Source organism: Hyperoodon ampullatus, assembly GCF_949752795.1.
Source record: "Hyperoodon ampullatus genome assembly, chromosome: 12".
Taxonomy (NCBI): domain Eukaryota; kingdom Metazoa; phylum Chordata; class Mammalia; order Artiodactyla; family Ziphiidae; genus Hyperoodon; species Hyperoodon ampullatus.
This window is the reverse complement of record NC_136925.1, coordinates 75,669,669-75,697,476: the sequence shown is the minus strand read 5'-3', so window position 1 is coordinate 75,697,476 and position 27,808 is coordinate 75,669,669. Positions and strand designations below refer to the sequence as shown.

The 27,808-nt window shown below is 37.3% G+C and overlaps 1 protein-coding gene across 5 annotated transcripts in view; it reads left to right on the top strand.

The window, feature by feature from the left end:
* Nucleotides 1-27,808, top strand: part of SYNE1 (spectrin repeat containing nuclear envelope protein 1) — a gene marked incomplete at both ends in the record, with an annotated part of 450,185 nt that overhangs the window by 367,592 nt on the left and 54,785 nt on the right. For 4 of the 5 annotated variants that reach the window (XM_079716491.1, XM_079716490.1, XM_079716492.1 and 1 more), the window contains 5 exons: nucleotides 1,063-1,257; nucleotides 5,469-5,594; nucleotides 8,187-8,342; nucleotides 18,035-18,193; nucleotides 20,685-20,851. In XM_079716491.1, coding sequence (XP_079572617.1) covers nucleotides 1,063-1,257; nucleotides 5,469-5,594; nucleotides 8,187-8,342; nucleotides 18,035-18,193; nucleotides 20,685-20,851 — 803 coding nt within the window. Of the gene's footprint in view, nucleotides 1-1,062; nucleotides 1,258-5,468; nucleotides 5,595-8,186; nucleotides 8,343-18,034; nucleotides 18,194-20,684; nucleotides 20,852-27,808 lie in introns of those variants that run through there. The other variant, XM_079716495.1, reaches the window with a different exon arrangement.

Genomic DNA, 27,808 nt, shown 5'->3' with positions numbered 1-27,808 from the left:
TCTGGGAAACCTCATCTATACACATGGCTTCCACTACTCCCTACCAGCAGAGAAGGGTCAAGTTGGTATCTTCTGGTCACATTCACCTCCTGAGCTTCCAACTCATGTATTCAACCCCCTTTTAGCTTTATATCTATGTGTATCACAGACATAATATACTCCATGGTTCCAATAGAGCCTGTGATCTCTGGATCAACCATCTCCACCAGTCCATTCCATGTGCCCAAACCGAGGAAATATCACCGGCTATCTGGTCTATCCGTCAGCAACCCAGAGTCATTCTAGAGCTATACTCTTCATTTTATCTCCCTCCCCATATCTTATATCCCTCAAGTCTCCATTCCTACTGCCACTACCTTAGATTAGGTGCTCGTGATTTCTTGCCTAGATAGACAATAGCTTCCTAACCTGTCTTAAAGGATCCAATATATGGCCTTCCATTCCATTTTCTACCCGACCGCTTAATACTCTTCCATGAATCTCAGTCACTGTTACTATAAAAACCAAATTCCTGTGCAAGGTGTGGTCTGGCGTCATCTTCTACCACTCTTTTACGGGAATCCTATATTCCAGCCACTGAAAACTAAGTCCAGTGTCCTGAATTCATATTTATCCCATATAGCAATTTTGCCCATCCAATTTCTATGTGTGGAAGATGTCTTTTCCCTGGCTCCTGGCTCTCATCACAGCAGGTCCTTCTTAATCTGGTTGTGTTCCTGTGTCTTTCAAGACTCATGAAGGCTTCACCATTTGAAGAAGCCTCCCTGTGCACCCAGCGTGGGTCAGATGTCCCTCTGTGCCCCTGTGCATCAGCCCCATAGAGCAATTTTCCTATTGCATCGTGATTGCGTTTAACTTGGGAGCAGAAACTAAGCTTTCTGTGTGGAATTCTCATTTATTTATACATTGCTTCACTCAAGCCCAAAGTACTGAGTCAGTAAAGCTTTTTGGAAACAAGAGGGCATGTTATGTATGCAAAAATTTAGGATTATTTAAAAATACTTATAATCGGGAAATGGTAAAGAGAAAAATGAGAAAGTAAAAATCTACGGTTTCTTTCAGTTCAAAGAAAAAGTGTTCCTGCGACAGCAAGGCAGCTACATCCTCACCGTGGAGGCTGGCAAGCAGCTCCTGCTTTCTGCCGACGGTGCAGCTGAGGCTGCCTTGCAGGCTGAACTCGCTGAAATCCAAGAGAGATGGAGATCAGCCAGTGTGCATCTGGAGGAGCAGAAGAAAAAACTGGCCTTCTTGTTGCAGGTAAGTTCGGCTCTTTCCTTCTGTAGGCCTAATGCAGTTTAAAAAGCCCTTTATTACTCAGCCATAAAAAGAAACGAAATTGAGTTATTTGCAGTGAGGTGGATGGACCTAGAGTCTGTCATACAGAGTGAAATAAGTCAGAAAGAGAAAAACAAATACATTATGCTAACACATATATATGGAATCTAAAAAAAAATGGTCTGAAGAACCTATGGTCAGGACAGGAATAAAGACACAGACAGAGAATGGACTTGAGGACACGGGGAGGGGGAAGGGTAAGCTGGACGAGTGAGAGAGAGGCATGGACATATGTACGCTACCAAACGTAAAATGGGAAGCAGCCACGTAGCACAGGGAGATCAGCTTGGTGCTTTGTGACCACCTAGAGGGGTGGGATAGGGAGGGTGGGAGGGAGACACAAGAGGGAGGAGATACGGGGATATATGTATACATATAGCTGATTCACTTTGTTATAAAACAGAAACCAACACACCATTGTAAAGCAATTATATTCCAATAAAGACATTAAAAAAAAAAGTCCTTTTAATAGTTGTGCTGCTTCCTCAACGTTGTTATCCTGCGAATCAAATAATGCAGATCGTTATGTCAGACCCTGCAGTATTTTGATCCCCTGTGTCCTGTTTAGGACGTTGTCCTGTCTTGCATGAACTAGAAAAGTTTCCCAATTTTCAGCAGGTGGTCTTTCAGGAAAATCCCCCAACAAAGTAGTTTTAAGTCTAGTAAGACCATCCAAGCAATGAATTCTGATTCATGGCCGGTGCTAAGCCAGAAACCATGAGATGACTTTATAAATCTAGACAAGAATGCAAAGAGTAGATTCCACTCCCTAATCTAAGACTCTAAAGTGGTTTTCAAGATTGATGTCTCTTCTTTTATAGCAGGGAAAAAACCTATCCAAGAAGATACTCTTGATTTGATCTTAGCTTATCCAAGCAAGTTGCTATGAGATAAAATCTCCAGGAGGTATATTAAACCTTTAGTTGGATACAGATAGCAGGCTGATCACACAGCAAGTTTAGGGAAATGTAGATTTAGTAGACCTCCCACAGTATGCTTTTCTCCCTCACTTCCCAATTCCTTGCATAAGACACGATTAAAGCAGCAGTTGAATTAAGGCATAGACTCTAAACTCAGATAAACCCAAGTTAAAACCATTAAGAAACCAAGTAACCTGGTTAACTCAACCTATCAAAGCCTCCGTTTCCTCATCTGTAGAGTGGGTATGACTACATCTCTTTCATAGGGCATTGTGAGGGTTTAATGAAATAATGGAATAAATCATGTATCAGAGTACCTGGTACATACTGAGTACTCAATAAATGATGGTAATTATTATTGTTTATATTATTATCATTTTGAAATTGAACATGACTAAATACTGAAGTTTTATATATGTTGATAATCACCAACACCTCAATAAGATTATCTATTAAATTTGGACTGTCACTTTTTGGATCAAAGGTAATAACTAAAGCTAATGAAACACATTTTGCTTTTTTTAATGCTTAAAGTATGCACATTCATTGGGTTTATTCTACTGAATTTTATTTAATAATATATGGGGATATATGTATACATGTGGCTGATTCACTTTGTTGTACGGTGGAAACTAGCACAGCATTGTAAGGCAATCATACTCCAATAAAGATGTTAAAAAAATAAAATAAAATGCTGAAAAAAATATAATATATCACCTTCTATGTAGGAAGCAATCAATCAAAAATGCCACCCAACATATGTTAGAGAACCATTTTTTGCGCACAGCACAATTCATCAGTAATATGATATGCCTGATTTTTTTTCTTCTTTTTTTGCTTTCAGGAAAGGATTAAAAACATTGTAAATCATTCTGCAGAGAACATGTTAATCATATCTTTTTCTTTATTTGTGATTGATTTTTGGACACATTTCTAAGACTTAATAAGGCGAGATGGCTGAGTCACTACATTTGCTTTTCTTGTTAGTCTGTTTGTTGGTGTATAAAACATCCACTTTGATAGATGATTGCAGACCATAACATTTAGTTATTTCCTTATAATTCATGTAGTAAAAAAGACTTGGTTATAGCTTCAGAATCTAAGCCATCCTTGGAAAGGGGAATCCCTATTCTCTTGTTAAAGTTTTATTTTCTTTTGGATCATACACTAGATCCTGTTTGCCTAAAAAGGAATTTATGGAGCTAAATTCTAATGTTTATACAGCCTCGTTTTACTGTATCTTTTCACCGTAGCTATAAAGCTTACATATTTTTAACTTTTAATTAAATGCTGAGTAAATATGCCAAAAATAGTCATTATAATTCTATGCCTTGCATGTTTACCCGCTTCACTATTGCCTCTTACTTTCGTTAGGAAGAATAAAAAGCTGACCTTTTCTCTTTTAGATCAATGAACATTTCTTGCCTGTGTGTTCAGAGATTTCAGTGTGTGATGATTTAATTGAGAATGTTGTTCAGTTTAAGCAAAAGAGAATCTTTTGTCTGCCGCTACTATGCTTAGCGTTGATGAACTAAGTGTAGCCTGAGAACACCGAGATCTTTTACTAAAGCGGCATTGGAATAAATCTGTCCAAGATAGACATTTGGGGCTTTTGTTTTTGGGGGTCTTGTCTTTGTTCTTTCTGGTGAATGGGAAGAGGGAATGAGGTTATGTACTCTAGGAAGTTCCTCGAAGGAATTTTAAAGAGAAATGAGAACTTTGGGCCAAACTCTCAGTTTATTTAGAAACCAAAAGACATCACGAGCAGGGAGGCACTGTAGCCAACACTTCTTAAGGAAGACAGTTGTAATAGCATCGTGCGTTGCTGTGCTGAAAATAAGGCATCGGGAGAGAAGATAGAAAGAACCTAGACAGGAAAAGGCCGGTGATGAAAGATGATGAAAGGGATAATGTGAAGGGAAATGCAGCAGGATTTGGCTCCAGGCTAACCACTAAAAGCAACTCAGGTTGTCTCTCTTTGGAGCTCAGTAATTTAAGTTGAGGGGAGGGTTACTGGGGAGGGGGAGGCCAGGAATGGGAGGTATTGGACAAAATGAAGGAGATTTGTTTAGTTGAATTTCATTGGCACTGAGACACCAGATGTGGGCTAATTTGTAGATAGGGTGCTGTAAAGAATAAAGTCTCCATCATGGTTCCTCTCATTTTTTTCTTTTCTTTTTTTAATTACATAAGAAATACATGTGTCTGAAAAAAATGTAGATAATAATGGAATCATAGAGAGTAAAAAGTGAAATTTCCCCTACACCACCACCCAAATCCTAGTATCTTCCCCAGACGGAACTCCTGTTACCTTTGGTGTGTAATCTTCCAAAACACAAGCACATCATGTATGTTTTCTTTTGTCAGTACATAGGGATCTCCACATTCCACACCACCATTCTATCCTTCAGAACACTTATCAGTAGCTGGCATATAAGGTGTACATTTTAAAAATTGTGCATTATTTTTCTTCCTCTACTTTTTTTCTTTGGATAGGTTTTTTTTATATTTTACACATTTATCCCTTTGTTATATATGTTTCAGCACTATCAAGAGAAAGCCAGTCAAGTGCCATGCTTTTTAGAGTTTTATGTTTCTACTTCTGTAACAATTCAAATCTAAGTGGCTCATACTATTTATATATTGAGTTGAATCAGAGTCAGGGTTATATTATTTTTACATTTCATGTCACTTCTCTTACCTATATGTATTTTCACCCTGAAAGCGATTTCATATCCTCTTTTCTATCCTTTCTAGTGCCTTGAGATAGTGTAGACATTAGTGCCATTAGGGGTGGAGTTAGGAAAGAGGCAAAGTACTATGTTCATACTCTCACCTCTGCAGATAGATTTGGATTCAGGTAACATTTCTGAGTACCCATAATATTCTGGGTGTCTTGTACTTGATGTCTTGACACCCATCGTTTCCTTTAATCCTTTAATACAATTATAGAGAGTTTGTATCATTTCAGTTTTCATAAGCAACACGTAGTGCATTACCTGCTTGCAGTCACCCAGATGATGAGAACCGTCCAGTTTAGAACTCAGCTCTTCCCATGCTTCCCCCCGCCCTGTAGTGTGGGTGTGGGCACTTTCACAGTATTCATCAGTGTAACTTTAATTCTTTCTCTGGGAATTGAGAAGAGAGTTTTTCTTGTTTTCCAACTTCCTGCTCCTTAAAAATCCATGAAATTTCTTTTGCTTCCCATTATAGGACTGGGAAAAATGTGAGAACGGAATAGCTGATTCTCTGGAGAAACTACGAACCTTCAAAAAGAGGCTTTCCCCACCTCTGCCGGATCACCATGAAGAGCTCCATGCGGAGCAGATGCGTGGCAAGGTAAATCGCTGGACTGAGCTTTTAACCGTCAACTACTTGTGCTTCCAGTGTAATAACGCCTTTGAAAGCATAATTCAGTCAAGTTCCTATGAATGTCTACATGTAGGTGCAAGTTTCTGGTATTTTGCATTAGGGCAGACAACTCTGGTGAAACTTGGTTGTTGATTTATTGCAGTCGATGAAATTATAGACTAGTTTATGGATTACCTTAAGTAAGTAAATGAAAATGTAAAACACACCATTAAAAGATATTTAAAAACTAGGTTAAGAACAATAAAGACAATCTTTTTAAAGTGTCCACACTGGAGAGCCATTCTAGAAGAGTCTAGTTCACAGAAAGAAGAGTGAGGCTCAGCAGCCTGGAAATTCTGCAGACGATGGCCCTTGGAGAAATACACGCTGCCCTCCAGGTTCTTTCCTGTAAGAAAAGTAGGAACTATAAGTAGCTGCTTTCAGTTACTGCATGAAGACACACAATCCTTCAGATACTCAGGGCCCTAACTATTTAAAGTTTAGGATCAACACTTCAAATGGCACTTGGAAGCAAATCAGAAGCTAATACAGACCCCTCCCTGCATGGGGAGCTCCCTGAGACCAACCTGATTTAGTGTCTGTAGGATTTGTTCCATTCACTCCTGTGTAGGCAAGTGGAGTGCCTGAATAGCAGTTCTCTGCTGAGCAGTATGCAGACAAAATCACAACTACCCTTAAAAATGCTTTTTTTCCCCCAAATGACATGTCCTCATGTTCTCCAAGTCATTTGCAAATTACTGCACTGGAGTAATTCTGTTTAAAACTTCACACAGACTTAAATGATTTGGATTTTGATCAGAAGTTCTCTGCTTCTTTTTGGCTAAGAAGCTGTAAGCCTTTAAGAGAGATTAATTTTTAAAGAAGTCTGGAAATCATGAAAAGGGTGGATATAAGAAATTTTCTTCAGTATTAAAATGTAAGGATGATTTTTGAAATTTGAAAGAAGCAGATTTAGGAAAATGAAAAGGTAGTATACTTTATGTCATGGATGGCAAGGGAGAGAAATACTATCTTGAGGTGTAAATTCAGTAGTATGCAAAGATTAAAAAGAATTTGTTTTAAGTCTGTGCCTGTGAATGTATGACAAATGATTAAAGAAAACTTTCAACAAGCAAGAATGGGAATTTACTGGGCTCCTCCTATACGCCAGTGACTAACGAGTGTTACCTTAGTTGTCATGAATGCAAGCTCATGAGGACAGTCTGCTATTTCCCTTCTACAGATGTGAAAAGTGAGGCAGCTAGAAGTTCAGTAACTTTTCAAACTTAGTAAATATCAGGGTTTCCTGAACCCAAAGGCTATATTTTTACCACACAAATTCATCTAAAATAGAGTCTGTGAGTCTGAAACAGTTGGTTTCTGAAGGTGGTGTTTCTCTTTTAACCCATACACCAAATCTGATGTTTGAGTTGGGGGGGTGGGAGTTGAAAATTGGTATAAAAAGAGGAAAATCTTTACATTGATATGACAATTTAATATGTCTACGGATATAAGCAGAAATGCTGCATATTTAATACACCAGAATAGTTTGGTCTTTCAGCCAAATACTGTTACCATGGGACCTCATTTCCCAAAATACACAACAGTTACAAACACACCTGCTATTAAGTTTGGAGATTAGAAGGATGCATTTTGGTCCAGCTCTCTGCTACTCTTCCACAAACTACCTTAGCAGCAAAACAAAGCAATTACCTAGAAAATTCAGGCTATAACCTAGTTTGCTTAAATTGCCTGAGAAGTTAGCCTCAGACAGTACCATTAGTTGCCTTTGCCTTTGGAAACTTGTTTCCTGTATGAAGAGACAAAAAGAGAGGGAAAAAACCATGTGAAATACTCTATTCATGTACAAAATTAGCTGGAATCTAAAAACATCAACAGCTGGCAAAAAGCAAGAGCTGTACAAATTGTAAAACTAGTCATCTATTCAAAGCATTGCAAAAACTATTGTCAACTCATTCAAATATTGGGTTTTTTTCCTTAAATTGTTCCCCAAAAGGAGAAAATACATATTTTTTCCAGTAACTTAAAGAAATCTCTTCTCCTGCAGAAAACATATTCAGTCCATTATTTTAAATTGAGTAATAACAGCAACTGATCCTTTCAGCTATTACATTGTAAATCTGTATCACAGAATGTAGCAACTGATAGTCTTTGAACATGAAAGTTAAATCTAGTAGTTTGGTTTTTTTTTTTTTTAAATATTTCATTAACATGATCAGTCACTTGGGACAAAGGTAATGTTGGTTTAAAACTAAGGAAGATCGATGCAGTGATGAAACTTGAACTAGAAAAGACAATCAGAAAAGATCAATGAAATGGGAAATAGATTTCCATTTCCCATTAGGAAAGATTCTGCAAGCAATCTGGTATTATATAAGAAGAACTTGGCAAATTATCAGATTATGTAGGAAGCAAATAAAGTAGCTACCAAGTTGGATGTTCAAATAGAATGGGATGGAAATGTAATGACATCAAGAGGGGATTCCAAATACACTTCAGAAACTGTTGATGATAGATGCCCATGGGTATTCAAGTTTTGTGCTTTTTTTTTAAATATAGGAATTGGAAAATGCAGTTGGGAGCTGGACAGATGACTTGGCCCGGCTGACGGTGCTGAAGGAGGCTGTCTCTGCCTACATCAGTGCAGACGATATCTCCATCCTTAACGAACGCATGGAGCTTCTGCAAAGGCAGTGGGAAGAACTATGCCACCAGGTGAGACAAACTCTGGACTGAGCATCCGCTCAGAAAGGCAGAGAACTGGAAGATGATTTGGAATGTCTGTGGCTATGTCCACATTTGGATAGAGGAAGACACTGTGCTTATTATAAGAATGCTTCAGATTAAGACAATTATATCTTAACATTATATTTTAAATGCATCCAAACTGGATTCTCTTGCCCTTTCTTTTACTGGCTGTCAAAATATTTTAAAGAGGAAATACAGTTTTGTGGTTCATAGATGTGGTTTTGCTAGGTAGATATTGGTGGTCTCTTTCTTACTTTAAATGTGAAAAAACAAGGTTTTATTTGCAGTCGTAGCTAATGCTGTGAGTGGTTTTGTACATTTAACATTTATTATTGCTGTTGATCTACCATAGTTGTTTCTTCATAATTCATGGGTGTATGGCATTTTTAGCCATATTTTATTTATTTAGTAAGTACATTCTGTGTGCACAATACCTTTAAAGAGATCCCAGATTGGGTTTTGATTTGGAAATGAAAGGGAAAGATTGCTGGAGTAGCAAGGAGAGGACATTTGAGGCAAAGAGGAATAACAGATAGACCCGCAAGTGAAGAATAGCTCCGCCTCATAGCCTTGAGATCATACCCTCCAGGAAGCAGGAACCGTGTTTCTGCTGTCGTGTTCCTTCCTATACCTCGATTGCCTTGCCTGGCACAAAATAGGTTATGATGCATATTTGTTAAGTGAATCATTCACATTAATTATTGTGAATTTCACAAGCTACAGTAGATGTCCCTACAAACTAAGGGTGGTGTGGATTGCAGAGAATAAAGGAAATGCTTGTTGAACTGGATAAATCTTGAATCGAGTGCTGAGATCAGAGTGGAAGGGACAGCTTGGTGTAGAGGGAGAAAGTGGATGTGTTAGACAAGGTTGCAGCTTGAAAAAGGCAGAGGAATAGAGCAGAGAGAGGACCTGGCTGGGGAAAAGCAGGTGCTGGAAGGATGAACTAGAGAAAAACTCTGGAGCACAATTGGTAAATGTGTGAACAGTTTCGTGTGTGTGTGTGTGTGTGTATGTATGTGTGTGCTTTTTAAAAAAATAATTGTGAGATGATTTTCATAAATATGTTAATGATTTTCATTCAAAATTAATTTAGCCACTTTCCCCAGAGTTCTATATTCTCAATGAACACAGTGAGAAACTTACATGGAATGTGATGATGTTCATCACACTTTATTCTTTTCTGAGTTCTTCAATCCAGAATCAATACTATCCAGTAAATTAGTGTACGCTTTTTGATGTAAAGATTTTATCATAGCATATATAAATGAAGGATATTTGGTGGGTACAGATATTGGAAAATGCCCACAGCAATGTTCAGTTACCCTTGTGAGCTTTATTCATCTGTTTTTCTTAAAATTGGGAAAAGTCTAGCACTACTTGCTGACTCAGTACTTTTTAGCATAGTATGTGAAATGAATTAGACTAGATCCATTTCCCTAGCTAATTGATGTCTGTAAAGCTTTCAGAGAGATAACACTCTAGATATTGGCTTCCATCTCCTTCCCAAACCTACCATGAACTTCTCTACGCCAAGACCTTGCTCAGGCCATTGTTCCTGTCTAGACTTCCTGCCTAGACTATTCCTTCCTTTCTGATTTTCTAAACTATCCTCTTCTGTTGAATTCCAGTACTCTTGTGATGCCATTGTTTGAAACGCTCAGACCTCTGTTCCTCTGAACGCCCATTTCCCTTTTGGTCTATGCCATCATGTGACAGTGCTTTGTTCCTTTTTTCCTCTCCTCCTTCTTCTTCCTCTTTCCCTTCTCCTCCTCCTTCTTTTTCTCCTTCTTCTTCTTTTTCTTCTTCTTCTTCTTTTTTTTTTTTTGCAGTACGCGGGCCTCTCACTGTTGTGGCCTCTCCCATTGCGGAGCACAGGCTCCGGATGCACAGGCTCAGCGGCCATGGCTCACAGGCCCAGCCACTCCACAGCATGTGGGATCCTCTCGGACCAGGGCACGAACCCGTGTCCCCTGCATCGGCAGGCAGACTCTCAACCACTGAGCCACCGGGGAAGCCCTTCTTCTTCTTCTTTTCTTTTTTAATGCCTGTGACTTGAGTTCAAGACCATGAAGCCCTTGAGGACAAACCCTTTCTTTGCATCTCCAGTGCCTAAAAGAGCTGAGTGTTTCTACTGTTGATTATTAGGACAAGACTTTAGGATATTATTTTATATCTTATGTTCCTCTAAATGTAAAATAATGACAAGATTTCTGAATATTTAGGAGGGTAAGAAGATTATCATTATGTAATACTTTTTGATTTAGGGAAACTGGTACTATGTAAGAATGCCACCAGGTACAAAGGATACAAACTTCCAGTTACAAGATGAATAAGTTCCAGAGATCTAATGTACAGCATGGGGACTATTGTTAACAGACTGGATTATATATTTGAAAGTTGCCAAGAGAGTAGATCTTAAATATTCTCACCACACAACATATAATGGGAATTATGTGAGGTAATAGAGATGTTATTTAATCTTGTGGTAATCATTTCACAATATATATGAATATCAAATCATCGTGTTGTACATCTTAAACTTACACAGTGTTATACGTCACTTATATCTCACTAAAACTAGAAAAGGAGAAAAGCAAAAAAAGTTTATATGTTGTAAAATTGCTTACCAGACTTAAACATATCTAGGCAACAGTCTGTTTAGAAATACATTTTGAAAGCTTCTGTTGATTATATGACATGCTGTAAAGAGATTAATACCTTGCACCTGTGAGTAGACTAGACAAGTAAAAAAATAGAGGAAGCAGAAACATAGTGTTTCTAGAAGCTTTCTATATTGAGTGTGTTAAGGCATGAAGCTAAAGCATACTTGTCTCACATTACTTCAGTCTAAACAGCATTATTTAAACCAGTGAGAGTTCAGTCATGTGTATTCATACCAAAGGTGTCAGGGTTAATTGTAAGGAGGAATATAGACCAGTTACTACTTCTTGAGTTAGTGTTTCCGGAGAACTTCTGTCAAGTATGAAACCGCAAAAGGAAACGAGCTTGTGCCTATGTCTCATTTTCAAAGTTATAAACTTTAGAGAAACATGGCATAATCCCTCTGTTAAAGACCAAGTAGTGCGTTCATATTCCAATAGAAGCAATTGGTCAGAGGTCCGGATTGATTGGGGCTGCAGGCAAGGAGGAGGAGGCCACGCTGTTCATAAGCATCACAGAGTAGAGGTAATGGAGAAAAGCATCCTGTCTTCAAATAGACTCACCAAATGGTTTGTTGTGCCTGTGTACAGCCGTGGCTTGCATTTGCTTTTATTCCTGTTTTGGTTTGCAGAGCTGTGTGTAATTCCAGTTGAGATATAAATATATCATCATTGTAATTGCTCGGTGTTCTTTCAAATTGTCATGGTAAAAATATTTGAAGCAGAAGAGGATGTGTTTCCTGTTCAGCTGCCTCACGCTCTGGAGATTTTAACTGGTGTTTGTCAGCTGTTGGCAGTGCAGCCTGTTATACCCTTGAGAAAACGTAAATATGTGCTAAACTGATAAGTAATTTAAGGGTTTCCACTGAACTCAAAGACAGTGATGATAAAGTTAACTTATTGTACAGCCTAAATATTAGTTTTACAAACCAAAAGGAAAATTCGGTCCCCATTATTAATTTAAATCTTTTGAAACGCTTTGGGCGCCAGTTTGTAACCAGAACTTGTGGCCTACCTGTTTCTTCTTTCAACTGTTGCTCTACATAAGCAAATGAAATGAAAGCAACACTTGCATGGTATGTGAGAAAGACTAGAAATATATATTTAAGCTGCTTATTGAATACATGAGTGTCAGGAGAAAAAAATATTAAAAACTCAAATGATGCCCTGTTGTCATATATAGTTAAGTAGACTGAACTCTTGTTAAGTCTTTAGGATATACTGGTCACTTTCTAAATTTATTTTCTTATTTGAAGAATATATTCTATTATGAGCTTACAGTATTCCAGTGCATAAGACAGTGCATGGCACATAGTAGACACATGTTTACTGCAAACCATAAACATTTGCTTAATGAATTTTGGAACAAATGAAAGATTAATTTACAAATGACAAAAGTAAAGCTTAAGAAAGATGAGTAACCTTGCCCTGGTCATATCATTAGTAAGTGATGGAGATTGTTTTTGAACCTCATCTGCCTCTGGATATTTGATCATAATGTTATATTGAAACCTGCATCAAAGATTCAAGCTTTGCTGGTGCTGGTCATTTTTTTTTTTTTTTTTTTTTTGGCCATGCCGTGCAGTTTGCAGGATCTTAGTTCCCCAACCAGGGATTGAACCCCAGCCCTCGGCATTGAAAGCGTGGCGTCTTTCCAGTCTAACCACTGGACCGCCAGGGAATCCCTTTGCTGGTTCTATTTTGTATTGATATAAACAAATGCCTCAAATTTGTCTGACCTCCTCTATCCCTGTCTCTGAAATCAGAGTAATACCTACCCCTCAAAGTAATAATATTTTTCTGTTATGTAGTCATCTTCCCTGCAGATGTTGTTGAGAAAAGCCCTAGAATTTATTCTTGCTGATGGCCAAGATTTGGGGGAAGAGGCAGAGAGGCGATGCACATAGCAAGACTTGTTAGTCTGAAGTCTGAAAGGCAGGGGTTTCTAACCTTTGCATGGAAAACAGTTGCTTCAGGCAGTTTCAACTATGAAAATATAGTTTCAGCTTGGACATCAATCGAAGCAGAATTTTAATACCAGCCTGACTCTGCTGCTCTGTGAATGAAAAAGAAAGTCATATCCACGAGAAAGTTCAAAATCTTAGCAGATCAGATGACACTCTGCTGTCAGAGATTGAGAGGAAAATGGTGCTGGACGAATTGTGCTCTTCAGTGCTGTCTTGGTAAAGCTTAACGTAGGTGAAATTTATCTCCAAAACTTTTAATCTTGTTTTCTTGGTTTTTCTCATTCCTATCAATACCCACACCAAGTAAATGCACTGTTGTTCTGTATTTTTCTGCCTCAAAGAAAAATTCATGGTAAACTGAATTATACTAATGGGGAAATACTTAATGGATTAATCAGTGTCACTCTACCCAGAGAAATTTTTATTTTAAAAGATCATATTAACTCAAAAGAGTGAATTTCTAATGGTGGCGTTTCAAAAATTATGGCAGGTTATGGGGTTTGCCATCTAGGCAGCTCACTAAGCTTGGCCCTGGTATAGGTATCCTGGGCTCATAGTCTAATTCCCAACATTTTTTTTTTTTTGAGAGAATTTCTTCAGTACTTTTTTAACCATTTTTTTAATTGAAGTATAGTTAATTTACAATGTTGTGTTAGTTTCAGGTGTACAGCAAAGTGATTCAAAATATATATGTATTCTTTTTCAGGTTCTTTTCCATTATTGGTTATTGCAAGATATTGATTATAGTTCTTTGTGCTATACAGTAGGTCCTTGTTGGTTATCTATTTTATATATAGTAGTGTGTATATGTTAATCCCAACCTCCTAATTTATCCCCCCCCACCCGCTGTCCCCTTTGGTAACCATAAGTTTGTTTTCTATGTCTGTGAGTCTATTTCTGTTTTGTAAATAAGTTCATTTGTATCATTTTTTTAGATTCCACATATAAGTGATATCATATGATATTTGTCTTTCTCTGTCTGACTTCACTTAATATGATCATCTCTAGATCCATCCATGTTGCTGCAGATGGCATTAGTTCATTATTTTTTATGGCTGAGTAATATTCCATTGTGTTTGTGTGTGTGTGTGTGTGTGTGTGTATATATATATATACACACACACACACACACACACACACACACACACCACATCTTCTTTATTCATTCATCTGTTGATGGACACTTAGGTTGCTTCCATGTCTTAGCTATTGTAAATAGTGCTGCTATGAACATAGGGGTGCATTTATCTTTTCAAATTAGAGGTTTCTCCAGATATATGCCCATGAGTGGGGTTGCAGGATCATATAGTAACTACATTTTTAGTTTTTTAAGGAACCTCCATACTGTTCTCCATAGTGGCTGCACCAATTTACATTCCCACCAACAGTGTAGGAGGGTTCTTTTTTCTCTACGCCCTCTCAAGCACTTATTATTTATAGACTTTTTGAAGATGGCCATTCTGACCAGTGTCAGGTGATACCTCATTGTAGCTTTGATTTGCCTTTCTCTAATAATTAGTGATGTTGAGCATTTCTTCATTGCCTGTTAGCCATCTGTATGTCTTCTTTGGAGAAGTGTCTATTTAGATCTTCTGCCCATTTTTTGATTGGGTTGTTTGTTTGTTTCATATTGAGCTGTATGAGCTATTTGTATATTTTGGAAACTAATCCCTTGTCAATCACATCATTAGCAAATATTTTCTCCCATTCTGTAGGTTGTCTTTTCATTTTGTTTATGGTTTCCTTTGCCATACAAAAGCTTTTAAGTTTAATTAGGTCCCATCTGTTTATTTTTGTTTTTATTTCCATTACTCCAGGATATGGATCCAAAAAGATATTGCTGTGATTTATGTCAAAAAGTGTTCTGCCTATGTTTTCCTCTAGGTGTTTTTTAGTATCCAGTCTTATCTTTAGGTCTTTAATCCATTTTGAGTTTATTTTTGTGTATGGTGTTAGAGAATGTTCTAATTTCATTCTTTTACATGTAGCTGTCCAGTTTTCCCGGCATCATTTATTGAAGAGACTGTCTTTTCTCCATTATATATTCTTGCCTTCTTTGTTGCAGATTAGTTGACCATAGGTGCATGGGTTTATTTCTGGGCTTTCTATCCTGTTCCATTGATCTATGTGTCTGTTTTTTGTGCTAGTACCATACTGTTTTGGTTACTGTGGCTTCGTAGTATAGTCTGAAGTCAGGGATCCTGATTCCTCCAGCTCCCTTTTTCTTTTTCAAGATGGCTTTGGCTATTCAGAGTCTTTTGTGTTTCCATACACATTAAAAATTATTTTATTCTAGTTCTGTGAAAAATGCCATTGGTAATTTGATAGAGATTGCATTGAATCTGTAGATTGCCTTGGGTAGTATGGTCATTTTATCAATATAGATTCTTCCAATCCAAGACCATGGTATTTCTCTTCATCTGTTTGTGTGGTCTTCAGTTTCTTTCATCAGCATCTTATAGTTTTCAGAGTATAGATCTTTTGCCTGCTTAGGTAGGTTTATTCCTAGGTATTTTATTCTTTTTCATGTGATTAATTCCCACTCTTTTCTAGGATATAGAATCACAGACATTTGGGGCTGTGAGGGACCTTGACTATTATTTACCTAATCATTAACAGAGCCAACCCTAGGCAGAATTGCTAACTAGGAAGTGTATAACACCTTAGAAATATTTTCATTTTCATTTAAAAAAAGGAAATTTATTCAAAATGCATTGAAGAGTAAAATAGATCCATGGATAAAGGAATATATGTGTTAAAGCAAAATGTAGCAAAATGTTAACAATTTTAGAGTCTAGGGAGTATATCATAGCTGTTTACCATACAATTCCTTCAACTTTTCTGTATGTCTGATGTTTTTCTATAATAAAGTATTGCCGGAAAAAGGAAAATTGAAAGGTAGGTGTTTAATGTGGTGGGATGAATGGCAGAAAGTCTAGCATTATCAACATGACTGTTTAGAATGTCTGCAAAAGTGGATTATCTTCTTACCACTAAAATCGCATTTTATTTTGCTAACGTGCAGTTTAGCTCAACTAGAAACATTCCTTAGTATCTCAACCAACACTGCAAAGACAAGAGTATTATGACGTCAGAAAGTTTTAGAATTCTGGAAAGGATTGTTCTAGACCTAGAAATAAGAAAACAGGCGTATTGTATCTATATTGTATAAAGAACTATTAAAACTCAATAATAAAAAACAATCCAATTAAGAAATGGGCAAGAAATTTGACCAGATAGTTCTCCAAAGAGGACATACAAATGGCCAAGAATATGAGAAGATTCTCAACATCATTAGCCATCAGGGAAATGCAAATCAAAACCACAATGAGATAGCACTTTATATCCAGTAGGATGACTGCAATCCAAAAGACAGATAATAACAGGTGTTGGTGAGTATGTGGAGAAATTGGAACCCTACTACTGGTGGGAATGTAAAATGTTGCAGGCACTTTACAAAACAATCTGTAGTGTTGCCATATAACCCAGCAAGTCTACTCCTGGGAATATGCCCCAAGAGAAATGAAACATATGTCCACACAAACACTTGTACTCAAATGTGCATAACAGGATTATTCATAATAGCTAAAAAGTGGACACAACTCAAATGTCCATCAATAGATTAATTGATAAATAAAATATGGTATATCTATATGGAAACATATGTTCAGCAATAAAAAGGAATGAAGTACTGATGCATGCTCCAACATGGATGAACCTTAAAAACATTATGCTAAGTGAAAGGAGTCCATCACAAAAGATAACACATCAAATGATTCCATTTATGTGAAATGTCCAGAATAGACAAATCCACAGAGATAGAGAGTAGGTTAAGGCTGGGAGGAGGGTGCAGGGGTAGGTAAAGGAGTGAGTACTGATGGGTACAGGGGATTTTGGGTTTTTTTTTATATTTATGAGCATGTTATAGCATTGCTGGTGGTAGTGGCTTTGAAACTGAGAACATGCTGAAAACAGCTGAGTCACACACTTTAAACAGGAAATGGTGTGGAAACTACATCTCAGCAAAGCTGTTACAGGGAAAAGAAAAGAAACAAAGATACAAAAATCAAAATAGAAAGCAGGCAGGGAAATAAAAGAACTTGCTCAAAGTAAAGTGATCACGATAGAGCTGATCAGGGATTGTGCCTCTTCCACTGACACTCCACTCTCTCCTGACACCTGATGCTCAATTAATTCTTCCCTCCTTCCCTATTTTTCTTTCATTTTTTCTTTCTTTCCTTTTTCCCTTTTCCTTCCTTCCTTCTTTTCTTTTTTCTACCCTTTACCTTCCTCCTTTTCTTATTCCTTCTTTTCTTTCCTATTTCTTTCCTTCTTAGTAAAAGTACATTCCATGATCCTGTATCATAGCTGCACAGAACCAACTGTAGCGAGAAGCTAGATTTTTTAAAAAATAAATTTATTTATTTATTTATTTTTGGCTGCATTGGGTCTTCATTGCCGTGCACGGGCTTCCTCTAGTTGGAGAGAGCAAGGGCTACTCTTCGTTGCGGTGCGCGGGCTTCTCATTGCGGTGGCTTCTCTTGTTTTGGAAAATGGGCTCTAGGAGTGTGGGCTTCAGTAGTTGTGGCTTGTGGGCTCAGTAGTTGTGGCTCACGGGCTCTAGGCATGTGGGCTTCAGTAGCTGTGGCACGTGGGCTCAGTTGCTCCGTGGCATGTGGGATCTTCCAGGACCAGGGTTCAAACCCATGTCCCCTGCACTGGCAGGTGGATTCTTAACCACTGTACCACCAGGGAAGTCCCGAGAAGCTAGACTGTTCAGAACCTTTAGTAAGTGAATGTGCATGTGGCTCTTTGGGAGGGAAGTAGAGGATTCTGTGTCTCCCACTTGTGAAACTCGCTAGGCTAGAGCGGAGCTCCTGGGACTGGGCCTCAGGGAACAGTGGCCTAAAGAGATGCACAACTACTGCTCATCTTAGTCGACCCAACAGAGTTTATTTGCTCTTTTCCTCAGGGTATGAGTTCCACTCTGATTATCCTTTTGCATTTTCTCCCATTTTAAACTTTTCAGCTCTCCTTAAGGCAGCAGCAAGTAAGTGAGAGACTGAATGAATGGGCCGTCTTCAGTGAAAAGAACAAGGAGCTTTGCGAATGGCTGACTCAGATGGAAAGCAAAATTTCTCAGAATGGAGACATTCTCATTGAAGAAATGATTGAGAAGCTCAGGAAGGTATGGGATGTGTGGCTACATGTGCTTAGATGCTCTTTTAATGAGTACAGAAGACAACCTTACTCCTAGTTACTTTCCTGAGAAAGGAGCACTCTATTATAAACATTTTATCTTTTTAAATATGAAATAAACTTGACTGAAAAGACCTCCTTTACATACAGAATATATAGAATATTTTCAATTTGCGATGAAACAGATTATCTACTGATAGATAATGTTCAGTATTTTTAGATTTTATCTACCTGTTCAGCAGGAATTATTTATGTGTGTTGGTTGTCTTTGTTTTTAATTGAAGTGTAGTTGATTTATTGTTTGTTTTTAAAGAGGTAAAATCACCAGAGAGAAACTAAAAGAAAAAATTCCTAAGATCAATTAAACTGTCATTTTCTCTGTAAGTCATGATTTATAGACAGTTACAGGAATGAGGACTTACCTGAGAATTTTAGCTTCATATTAATTTCAAGTTATGTATGATTATTAAGCTATTTTATATGCTCAAATGGATCTAGATCATTTTTCATGTCTATACAGGACTGGTCAAATTTACTAGCATTTAAAAATGTTTTTGATGGTTTCAGCAGCGTTTCCACACTGTTTTTGAACAGCTAATCATTTAAATTTTATATCTCTTCTAAGTACATATCACCATCTGAAGTACAATGCATTTTCCCAATTTACTTGTTTATTATCTGTCTACAGTGAAGCCCCACTGGACTGTAAGCCTCACGGGAACAGGGACTTTGTCTGTTTTGTTCATTGCTGTATCTCAAAAAAAAAAAAATTCGCTAAAAACTCTGCCCTTTGCTGGTTTCTGGGTGTCAGATAATGTTCTACCAGACATGATTAATGTATAATAGGTATTATAGTGAAGTTTGCTATAGAATAAATTTTAATTAAATGTATTTATACTCTGATTGATTTTTATCATGAAATTTAAGATGCATATTTTGGGGGCTTGACACACAGATAATTTTTTTATACTATTTGGTAACATTTGAAATAATTTTTAAAATATCAACTCTACCATTCTGTATATATAATAAGTTATGGACTTTAAAATAAAGTCTTTATGAGCTTACCCCATGTGGTATCTCTTTTGTAAAGAAGAATAACATGGAGGCTTGGTAATTTTGACAACTTAGAAAAAAGAAATTAATAAGCAGACTGTAACCATGGTATGGGTACCTACTGACATTAACACTCAACATTGTACTTTAAAAGACAACCTAAGAGTATTATTTTACTATAAATACTGTTTTAAGCTTGGCATAATTCCTTTGAAATAAACATTTCTTAGTAATATCATCTCAAATTTGTAAAAACACATTATAGCTATTAAGAAATGCACCTGGTATATTGGTCTTTGACTCCCATGGGCTTGAAGTAACATAGAAAGGAGAGTAGGTGGAGGTGCTGGGCCTGAAGAGGCACTCACAACTGCAGCAGAATAAAATTTCCCCAGCTCCATCCATTCTTTGGGGCCTTTCTTACTCAGATAACTGATTTGAGAGGGTAGCCCTGTTACCAAGGTAACTTGAGAGCAATAGAAGGTGAAGATATCCATATTCCTATCATATCTGTCTTGGTATATTATTTTGCTGAGAAAATATTTGCTGCCTAACAGGAACTTAAGCCAGAAATGAAAAACATGATTCTAAAGTTTGGATGCTGTCACTATGACAAGAAAGTAAGAGGATCTGTCGGTCCAGAGCCTGGGGGGAGGGTGGGGGGACAGGTAGGGGTCAAGGGGGGATGTCCTTTCATCATCACTTAAATCATGCTGTTCAGTGGCCTTTCTGTTACTATAGACCACATTGAGAGCCTGTCCTTCTTACCTAAAACAATCTTTAAGAGGAGCTACTACAGAAACTGGATAGATGAGGAAGGTTTGAGACCCACTGATCCTCTAAGACCAATGGTTATTGTTCTTGAGAGTTAATTTATGTGCTGTAAAATATTGATGCTGTATAGAGGGCAGCTCTTTAAAATGAAAGTAGGCTTTTAAATCATTCTGCACAAGTAATAGTTGACATACACATACATATATACATTTACATATACACACATAGTCACACATCTTATTAGCGTCTTGTCAGCTATTTGTATGAGGATTGATTCTAAGTATAACATGTGGTTGGTGATTACAGCAATAAGGTATAACTTCCCAGCATTGAAATCCTTCAAGCTTTGTCTTTTGTTTCTATGTACATACTTTTATTGCTTTTTTTAATGCCCATTTGAAGTAAATGGAAAGCACCCCCACTTCCTTTAAGAACATCTATATAAAAATTCAATCTGGACTTTGCCTACTTACCGAAAATAACAGGTACCACTAATTCTTGTGTACTGGGACTCATATTCACACAGTGTTCCTTATGCCCAAACTATTTCCAAGCAGTAGAAAACTGTAATTATCATGTTTCTAGTAGAGCCAGACTGAATGCATCAAGAATATGCTTTCTGACCTCTGTGATTGCCACTTATTACACAGGATTATCAAGAGGAAATTGCTATTGCCCAAGAGAACAAAATACAGCTCCAGCAAATGGGAGAACGACTTGCCCGAGCCAGTCATGAAAGCAAAGCATCTGAGATTGAATACAAGCTCGGGAAGATCAATGACCGGTGGCAGCACCTCCTGGACCTCATGGCAGCCAGGTAAAAAGGACCTTCATCAATAGGACACACATGCAGAATCTCAGAGCATTCAGGCCGCCTTCCATTTCAGCTAAAGATCGTCCAATAAATCTCTGTGTTCTTTATCCCAGCATTTCAGTTCATGCTTGTCTCATAAATGTCACTTTTTGTTAACTTTAAAATTCTCCTTCTTATTTCATAAATTCAGTGGTGTTTGCATTTAACTGAAAGAGGGAAAGTCATATCCAAACAAAAGCCATTCCCAAGAGAAAATTCTGTATTCTGGGGCTTCATAGTACTCAACTTCCTATAAGGAAGAAAGTGAAACTGCTGACAGTGGAGGTTGTGTTTGTCTGAAGTGGCAAATTATATCTATATAATTATATAAATATAGTATATTTAATTAATATATACATATATATATAATCACATTCCTACTGTCTTTTTGATTAGCAAGGTGTGGGAATAAATCTAATTATTGCCATTCTGCTTAGACGTAAAACTAATCTGCTGCATTACTGTAATTTTGTACTTAGCTCTAGTGATAACTATAAGTGTCTACCTCATATCTGAGAGGAATGTTACATTCAGTTTCTGTTGCGGAAGGGCAGGGTGAGCGAAAGGGATAAAAGTAAAAAGAAAAAGTATCTAAGGATCTTTACTGCAATATAGAAATCTGATATGATTGAATGAAGCACTGTGTTATTTGACAGAAGGGTTATTTTTTAAAGGGAAGAGCTAGGTAGATGCTTTATTTGAGGTGAACTTTGCTTCTTGTTGGAACGTAGCCTCCATGAGAGCAGGCATCTTTGTCCATTCTATTCACTGTATATCACAAGCACCAAAAACAGTACCTGAATGCAGTTGGGGCTCAATAAATATCTGAATGAATGTATGAATGAATACTTGAATATTTGAATGGATAGTCTTCTTTATGGCAGTTAGGAGAGTTGGAATGTTACACATGCTTCTGATTCACAGCCATTTGGGAGCTATCCCAAAATACACTTTTTTAAAAATCTGGATTATTTTCCTTAGCCATGCTGCATGAAGGTGGACATGAAATAGTGCCTTTTGAATACTGTGTGCCCACAAAGACTTCATATGGGCATGGCAAGTCCATGTGTTGATTTTAAAAAACATTTAGTATATTTCTTTTTCTATAAGGGAGTTATCAAAGAGGGTCTCATTTAAGAAGGTGAGATTATAATTTGTTTTAGCGAGAATGAAACAAAAATGGAATAAATGTTCACCAATTTTTAAAATGTTTAATGATAGTAGTATAATAGCTAACATTTACTAAACCCTTAGTTTGTAGCAATGACCATGCTAAAGACTTCATGTACATCTTCTCATGTGCTGTTCACAGCATTCTTTGAGGTGGGTATTATTATTATACCCATTTTCCAGATGCAGAATGCTGAGGCTCAGGTTTGCCCCTGGTCATGCGCGTGCTGAGTGGCAGAGTCTGTATTCTCTGACTCTCCGGCCCATGCCCTAGAATACTACAAGCTCCTACCTGCCAAGCTTATCACTTCTTTGCCCCTGTTCTAGAGAATGCAATTAAAAGGAAGTTAGATTCTGTTATTTATTTCTACAATCTAATTTCCCAGTCCTTTGTGAAGTACTGACAGCGACTATGAGAGATATAGGAGGTACAAAGACTGAAGCCCTTTCTTCGAGGAGTTCATAGTGGGAATTTAGACATGTGAAGAAATCAAGTAAAATGATGTGCTAAATGCCTTAGTAAAAGTACCATAAAGAGATGGAAACTTAACGGTGCAGCTTAAACTACTGTAAGTATTTAGGCATTGGTAGATTTTAGAATCCCAGTGCTGTGTTTAGCCTCACTTCTCAGTCACTGATAACCAAATCTTATTTCAGAGGGAGGAACTGAAGCCCTTTGTGCTATAAATACCCTTCTTAGGGAAGCTGCCCACTTGGTAAACATCCCTGGATTTTTTTCAGTCAGATTATGACTCATGGATTGGCTTTCATTTCCATGTAATCCAGTTAAACTAGTTAATATTCTTTTCTAATTTTTAGTTCATTCAGTGGTGTGGAATATGGGGTTGCACTAAGTCAAAATGTTTTAAATTTAATTTAATCATAAGCAGCTAGTTTGGTGTATGCCCAGCTGGTAACCAGCATTACATACAATGAGTTAGGTGTTTACTCCTCAAAGCCATGTTTATTTGTAACTTTTCTATCTAGTTTTTCAATCAAGAATTTTCTAGGTGTTATTTAGTTAATTTTTCCAAAGACATGCTCATATGTTCCTACTTTTGTAGAATCTCATCATACACAGATGTAATATATATATTGTCCATTTCTAATTATCTCCTTCCAACATAGACCAGATGACATTTTGACCATTCATTTGTCCTGAAGTTTAATGCCACACTGGATTCATAGTTCCTTGAAGCCTCTCCTAAATGACACTCAGCCATCACATTTGCTTTCCACTTTTTGGTTTATTGCCTGTGCTAGTGCACAGGCAAGATGACTGTTTTCCATACCCATCTTCAACTATGACCTGCCAGCTGAAATACTAAGTTTCTATGATTCAGTCTCATTCACTACTCTTCCCTCTTCCAAATTTTTTTAACATTGATTAATTGAAGCAGAACGTAACTTATGCCTTTGGATATTTTTATGTTGTTTTGATTCTGTTGGGAATGGAGAGGTTATTTTTGAAGATGATCATATTTTCAGGTGAACAGCTTCCCAGCTAGCAGAAAGATGGAAAAAAGAAAGAAGATTCACTGATAATAACCTGTTATATACAAATAAATGCATAACTTTGAGTCAGATTCCTATTACTAGTGGATTAGCTTAGACCATTCTAAGTACAAAGTAGATATGTTTTGCTTTGAATTTTTAAACTGACTGTCACCAAGCATTGTCAGCTTTTTAGGATAACAAAAAAATTTGTTCAGTTATTTTTAGGGCTCAATGGATAATATTATCGTATACTTTCTAGACCTACTCAGTTCAATATAGCAGTCACTAGCTACATGTGGCAATTTAAATGAGTTGAAATGGAGTACAATTAAATTAGAATTTTTTTTAAACAATCTGATTTTATTTTTTATTTTTATTTTATCTTATTTATTTAGCTTTGGCTGTGTTGGGTTTCGTTGCTGTGCGCTGGCTTTCTCTAGTTGCGGCAAGCAGGGGCTACTCTTCATTGCGGTGCGTGGGCTTCTCATTGCGGTGGCTTCTCTTGTTGCAGAGCACGGGCTCTAGGCATGTGGGCTTCAGTAGTTGTGGCACATGTGCTCAGTAGTTGTGACTCTAAGAGCACACACTCAGTAGTTGTGGCGCACGGGCTTAGTTGCTCCACGGCATGTGGGATCTTCTTGGACCAGGGATCGAACGGGTGTCCCCTGCATTGGCAGGCGGATTCTTAACCACTGAGCCACCACGGAAGCCCCCAATTAAATAAGAATTTAATTTTAATTACAGTCAGTTGCACTAGGCACATTACCAGTGCTCAGTAACCACACGAGGATGCTGTCTATCTTATTGGATACTGCAGACACAGAACATTTTCGTTATCTCAGAGAGTTCTGTTGATCAGTGCTGGCCTAGATACTTAAAAGCATTTCTGAGCCTTTAGCTTTCATTAAGAGTCAACATAATTGGACTCTAACTGTAATTTCTGTAAAAAAAAAAATTGGTGTAACTGTAATTTCTGTAAAACTGTCTTCAAGGACTCTAGCTCTCATTTTATCAGTGGACCTTATGCAAAAACCCACATGGCAATTTTTCCAGCGCCTAGCACTAACAGAAAATGTCTTTTAGCATCAGTAGTTCAGAGCTTCTAATAATAGAGAATACATTATTAAACATTTCCCATCTTGGTATCTAGGAACGTCAGACTCAAGTTGTTTGCCCTGCTGTAATGACTGTTTTTTAGTTAACTGGACTCTCTAATATAAGGATATTCTTCTTTCCTCTACCAAACCTAAATACCCATCACCAAAGACAAAGCACACATTAGTTATTTGGTTCTTTTTTTTTTAATAATAGTTTTATTGAGATACAATTCACATACCATACAACTCATATATCAAAAGTATACAATTCAGCGATTTTTAGTATATTTACAGAGCTGTGCATCCATCACCATAATCAATTTTAAAACATTTTCCTCGCCCCCAAATAAAAACTTTAACCCCTTTTTTCCTTTCTGCCCTCCCTCCTTTTCCTCCAGTCCCAGGCAACTACTAATCCACTTCCTGCCTATTTAGATTTACCTATTCTGGACAGTTCATATACACGATATCCTACAATATGTGGTCCCTTATGACTGGTTGTTTTTAATCTGTGTTTTAATTATAATTCCCTTAAACATGGTATAGAAGTAAAAACAAATATAATTTTTTAAAACTATGGAATGCCTCTTGTTTATGAAGTACTTCCTCTGAATGTTGCTACAGGGCAGAAGCTGGCAAACTGCTTGGGGCCATATGGTAAATAATCTAGGCTGTGTGGGCTGAACAGTCCCTGACAAAGCCCTCTTCCATTGAATCACAAAAGCAGCCTTAGACAGTGTGTAGAGAAGCCAAACAGGTTCCAGTAACATTTTATTACCAAAACAGGTGACCAGACATAGTTTGCAGACACCCCTCTGGGATGTAAAGATGACAAAGAAAATGGTTCCCAACCAAATAAGGGTAAAAGGTGAAGTAAGGATACGCGTGGTTCCTCACCTCAGGGCCTTCCCCTTTCTGTTACTTCTTCCTGCTCTCTCTCCTCTGTCTGGCCAGGCCAGCCCCTAATTCTTCTTCATGCTCCTCCTTTTCTCTAGATTAGATTAGATTCTTCTCATCTACTCAGTAGGCTTTCTGTACAGAGTCCACAGCATTTCTCTTGACTATAATAAATATCTCGTGTGATAGATTGTTTAAAGTTTCTTTCCTCTATTGAAATGTAAGTATCTGACTTGATCACCACAGTAATCCCAGAACCTAACATAGTTCTTTGCATATAATTGTCACTCCAGTATTTGTTGAGTTTCTCAATCTGAGACATAGTGTTTGAAATGTGCCCTGCATACAGATAAGAATATAGCAGAGCCTGGGCTTAGGGCTTTTGCCTGAATTATAAGGTGTTTCTGCTTCACCTACACTGTGATGTTCGGCAAATTACTTATCTTCTCAGTGCTTCAATTACACGGTGTAAAAGGTTATCAGGGGGATTAAATGAGGTGGTATCTGTAAACCACTTAGCACAGTGAAGTGCTCAGTCAACAAATGTCCGCTGTCATCCCAGAGGGAGTTTAGAGGCTTGTGCAGTACAAGGAAGGCTTTGCAAAGTTGTAGCAGCTGACCTCAGAAGGGTTTTCAGTCTAATGGGAGTTCTGGCAAACAAGAGGAAAAAGAAAACTTAATTCTTGGAATTTGTGGCTGGTATTACCTCATGGTGATCCATTCAGAAAAGTCAAGCCAGGATCAGGAATTCTTTGATGCAGCAAGTAAGGAAATGACCAAGAACTAATCAAGATTCCTAGGTTTAGTTCACCTTGTTCCAGCTATGTGACATAGGGCTTAACTGTATAACCTCTCTGAGCCCTAGAGTCCTCATTTTCAAAGTGTTCATTAAAACAACTGCCACATCTCCAATGAGACAACATAGGGGAAAGGACCATATATACTATAAAATGCTATATGTGCCAGTCTTATTCTTTTTTTTTTTTTTTTTTTTTTTTTTTTTGCGGTACGCGGGCCTCTCACCATTGTGGCCTCTCCCGTTGCGGAGCACAGGCTCCGGATGCGCAGGCCCAGCGGCCATGGCTCACAGGCCCAGCCGCTCCGCGGCATGTGGGATCTTCCCGGACCGGGGCACGAACCCGTGTCCCCTGCATCGGCAGGCGGACTCTCAACCACTGCGCCACCAGGGAAGCCCCAGTCTTATTCTTTTAGATGGCTGCAGAGCATTCCACAGTTCATTCCACAGAACATTCCACATTCCATTTATACAACGTGATTTATCCAGTATTTTCCCTATTGATGGAAATTGATATTATTGCCATTTTTTTGGTACTACAATAATTGTGTCTTTAAAGCCTAGCCTTATGTTTAATTCATTAGAATAAATATATTGTGCTAAGGATATTGAACATGGGGAAAAAAATTAACCCGTGGGAAAAACTATATAAAGTAAAAGGGAATTAAACTAAGGAAATAATGGCAATAAAAATTTTTAAATATCTAAGTTTTTAAATGTTAATGATAATCAAGAAAAACCAAATTTGTCTACTGTTATGGAATTATGACCAATATATTCCTTTAACCAAATTTACATATGTACATTCCTGATAAAAATAATATATCAGTGGAGTGATTGTTTTATAAAGAATTCACAATAGTATATCTTTAAGTAGCAGGATTTTAAAAATAATTTTATTTATGACCAAGTTTTCTGGAATTTTTAAAATGTAAAATGCAGGTTTGTTTCTTTTATAAAGAAAATGTATTACTATTTTAAAAGCAGTCAACTCACACAACCAGAACCAAATGCTTTGTTTTATTTTAGTTGCAATTCATCATATTGGCCTTTAAAAAAAAATTAGCAAATGTTCATTATCTATTTATTTATTTGTAATTTATTTGTGTGTATGTATGTTAAAATCCAAAAAGGATTTAAAGCAGACAGCATTAGTCATTTTTTATTAAATTACCAGTAATGAGTAATTTGGGAGCTTATTTTCTTTAAAAACTTAAATTATGAAATTTATATAGAGTCAGTGCAGAAAATTTAGAAACGCTTGAAATTCACACACACAAAAAAAGTTATCTGAGATTCCACCAAGCTAATGAACCGATCCTTTTTAAAATGAACATGTTATTTTTGTCACTTTATATCATTATTTTTAAAAGGACAAAGGTTTATGTAAGGGGAGAACAGTATTTCTTCATTACTTTTCATGTTCAAATAGTCTATTTAAAGGTGAAGAGCAAGCACTTTCCC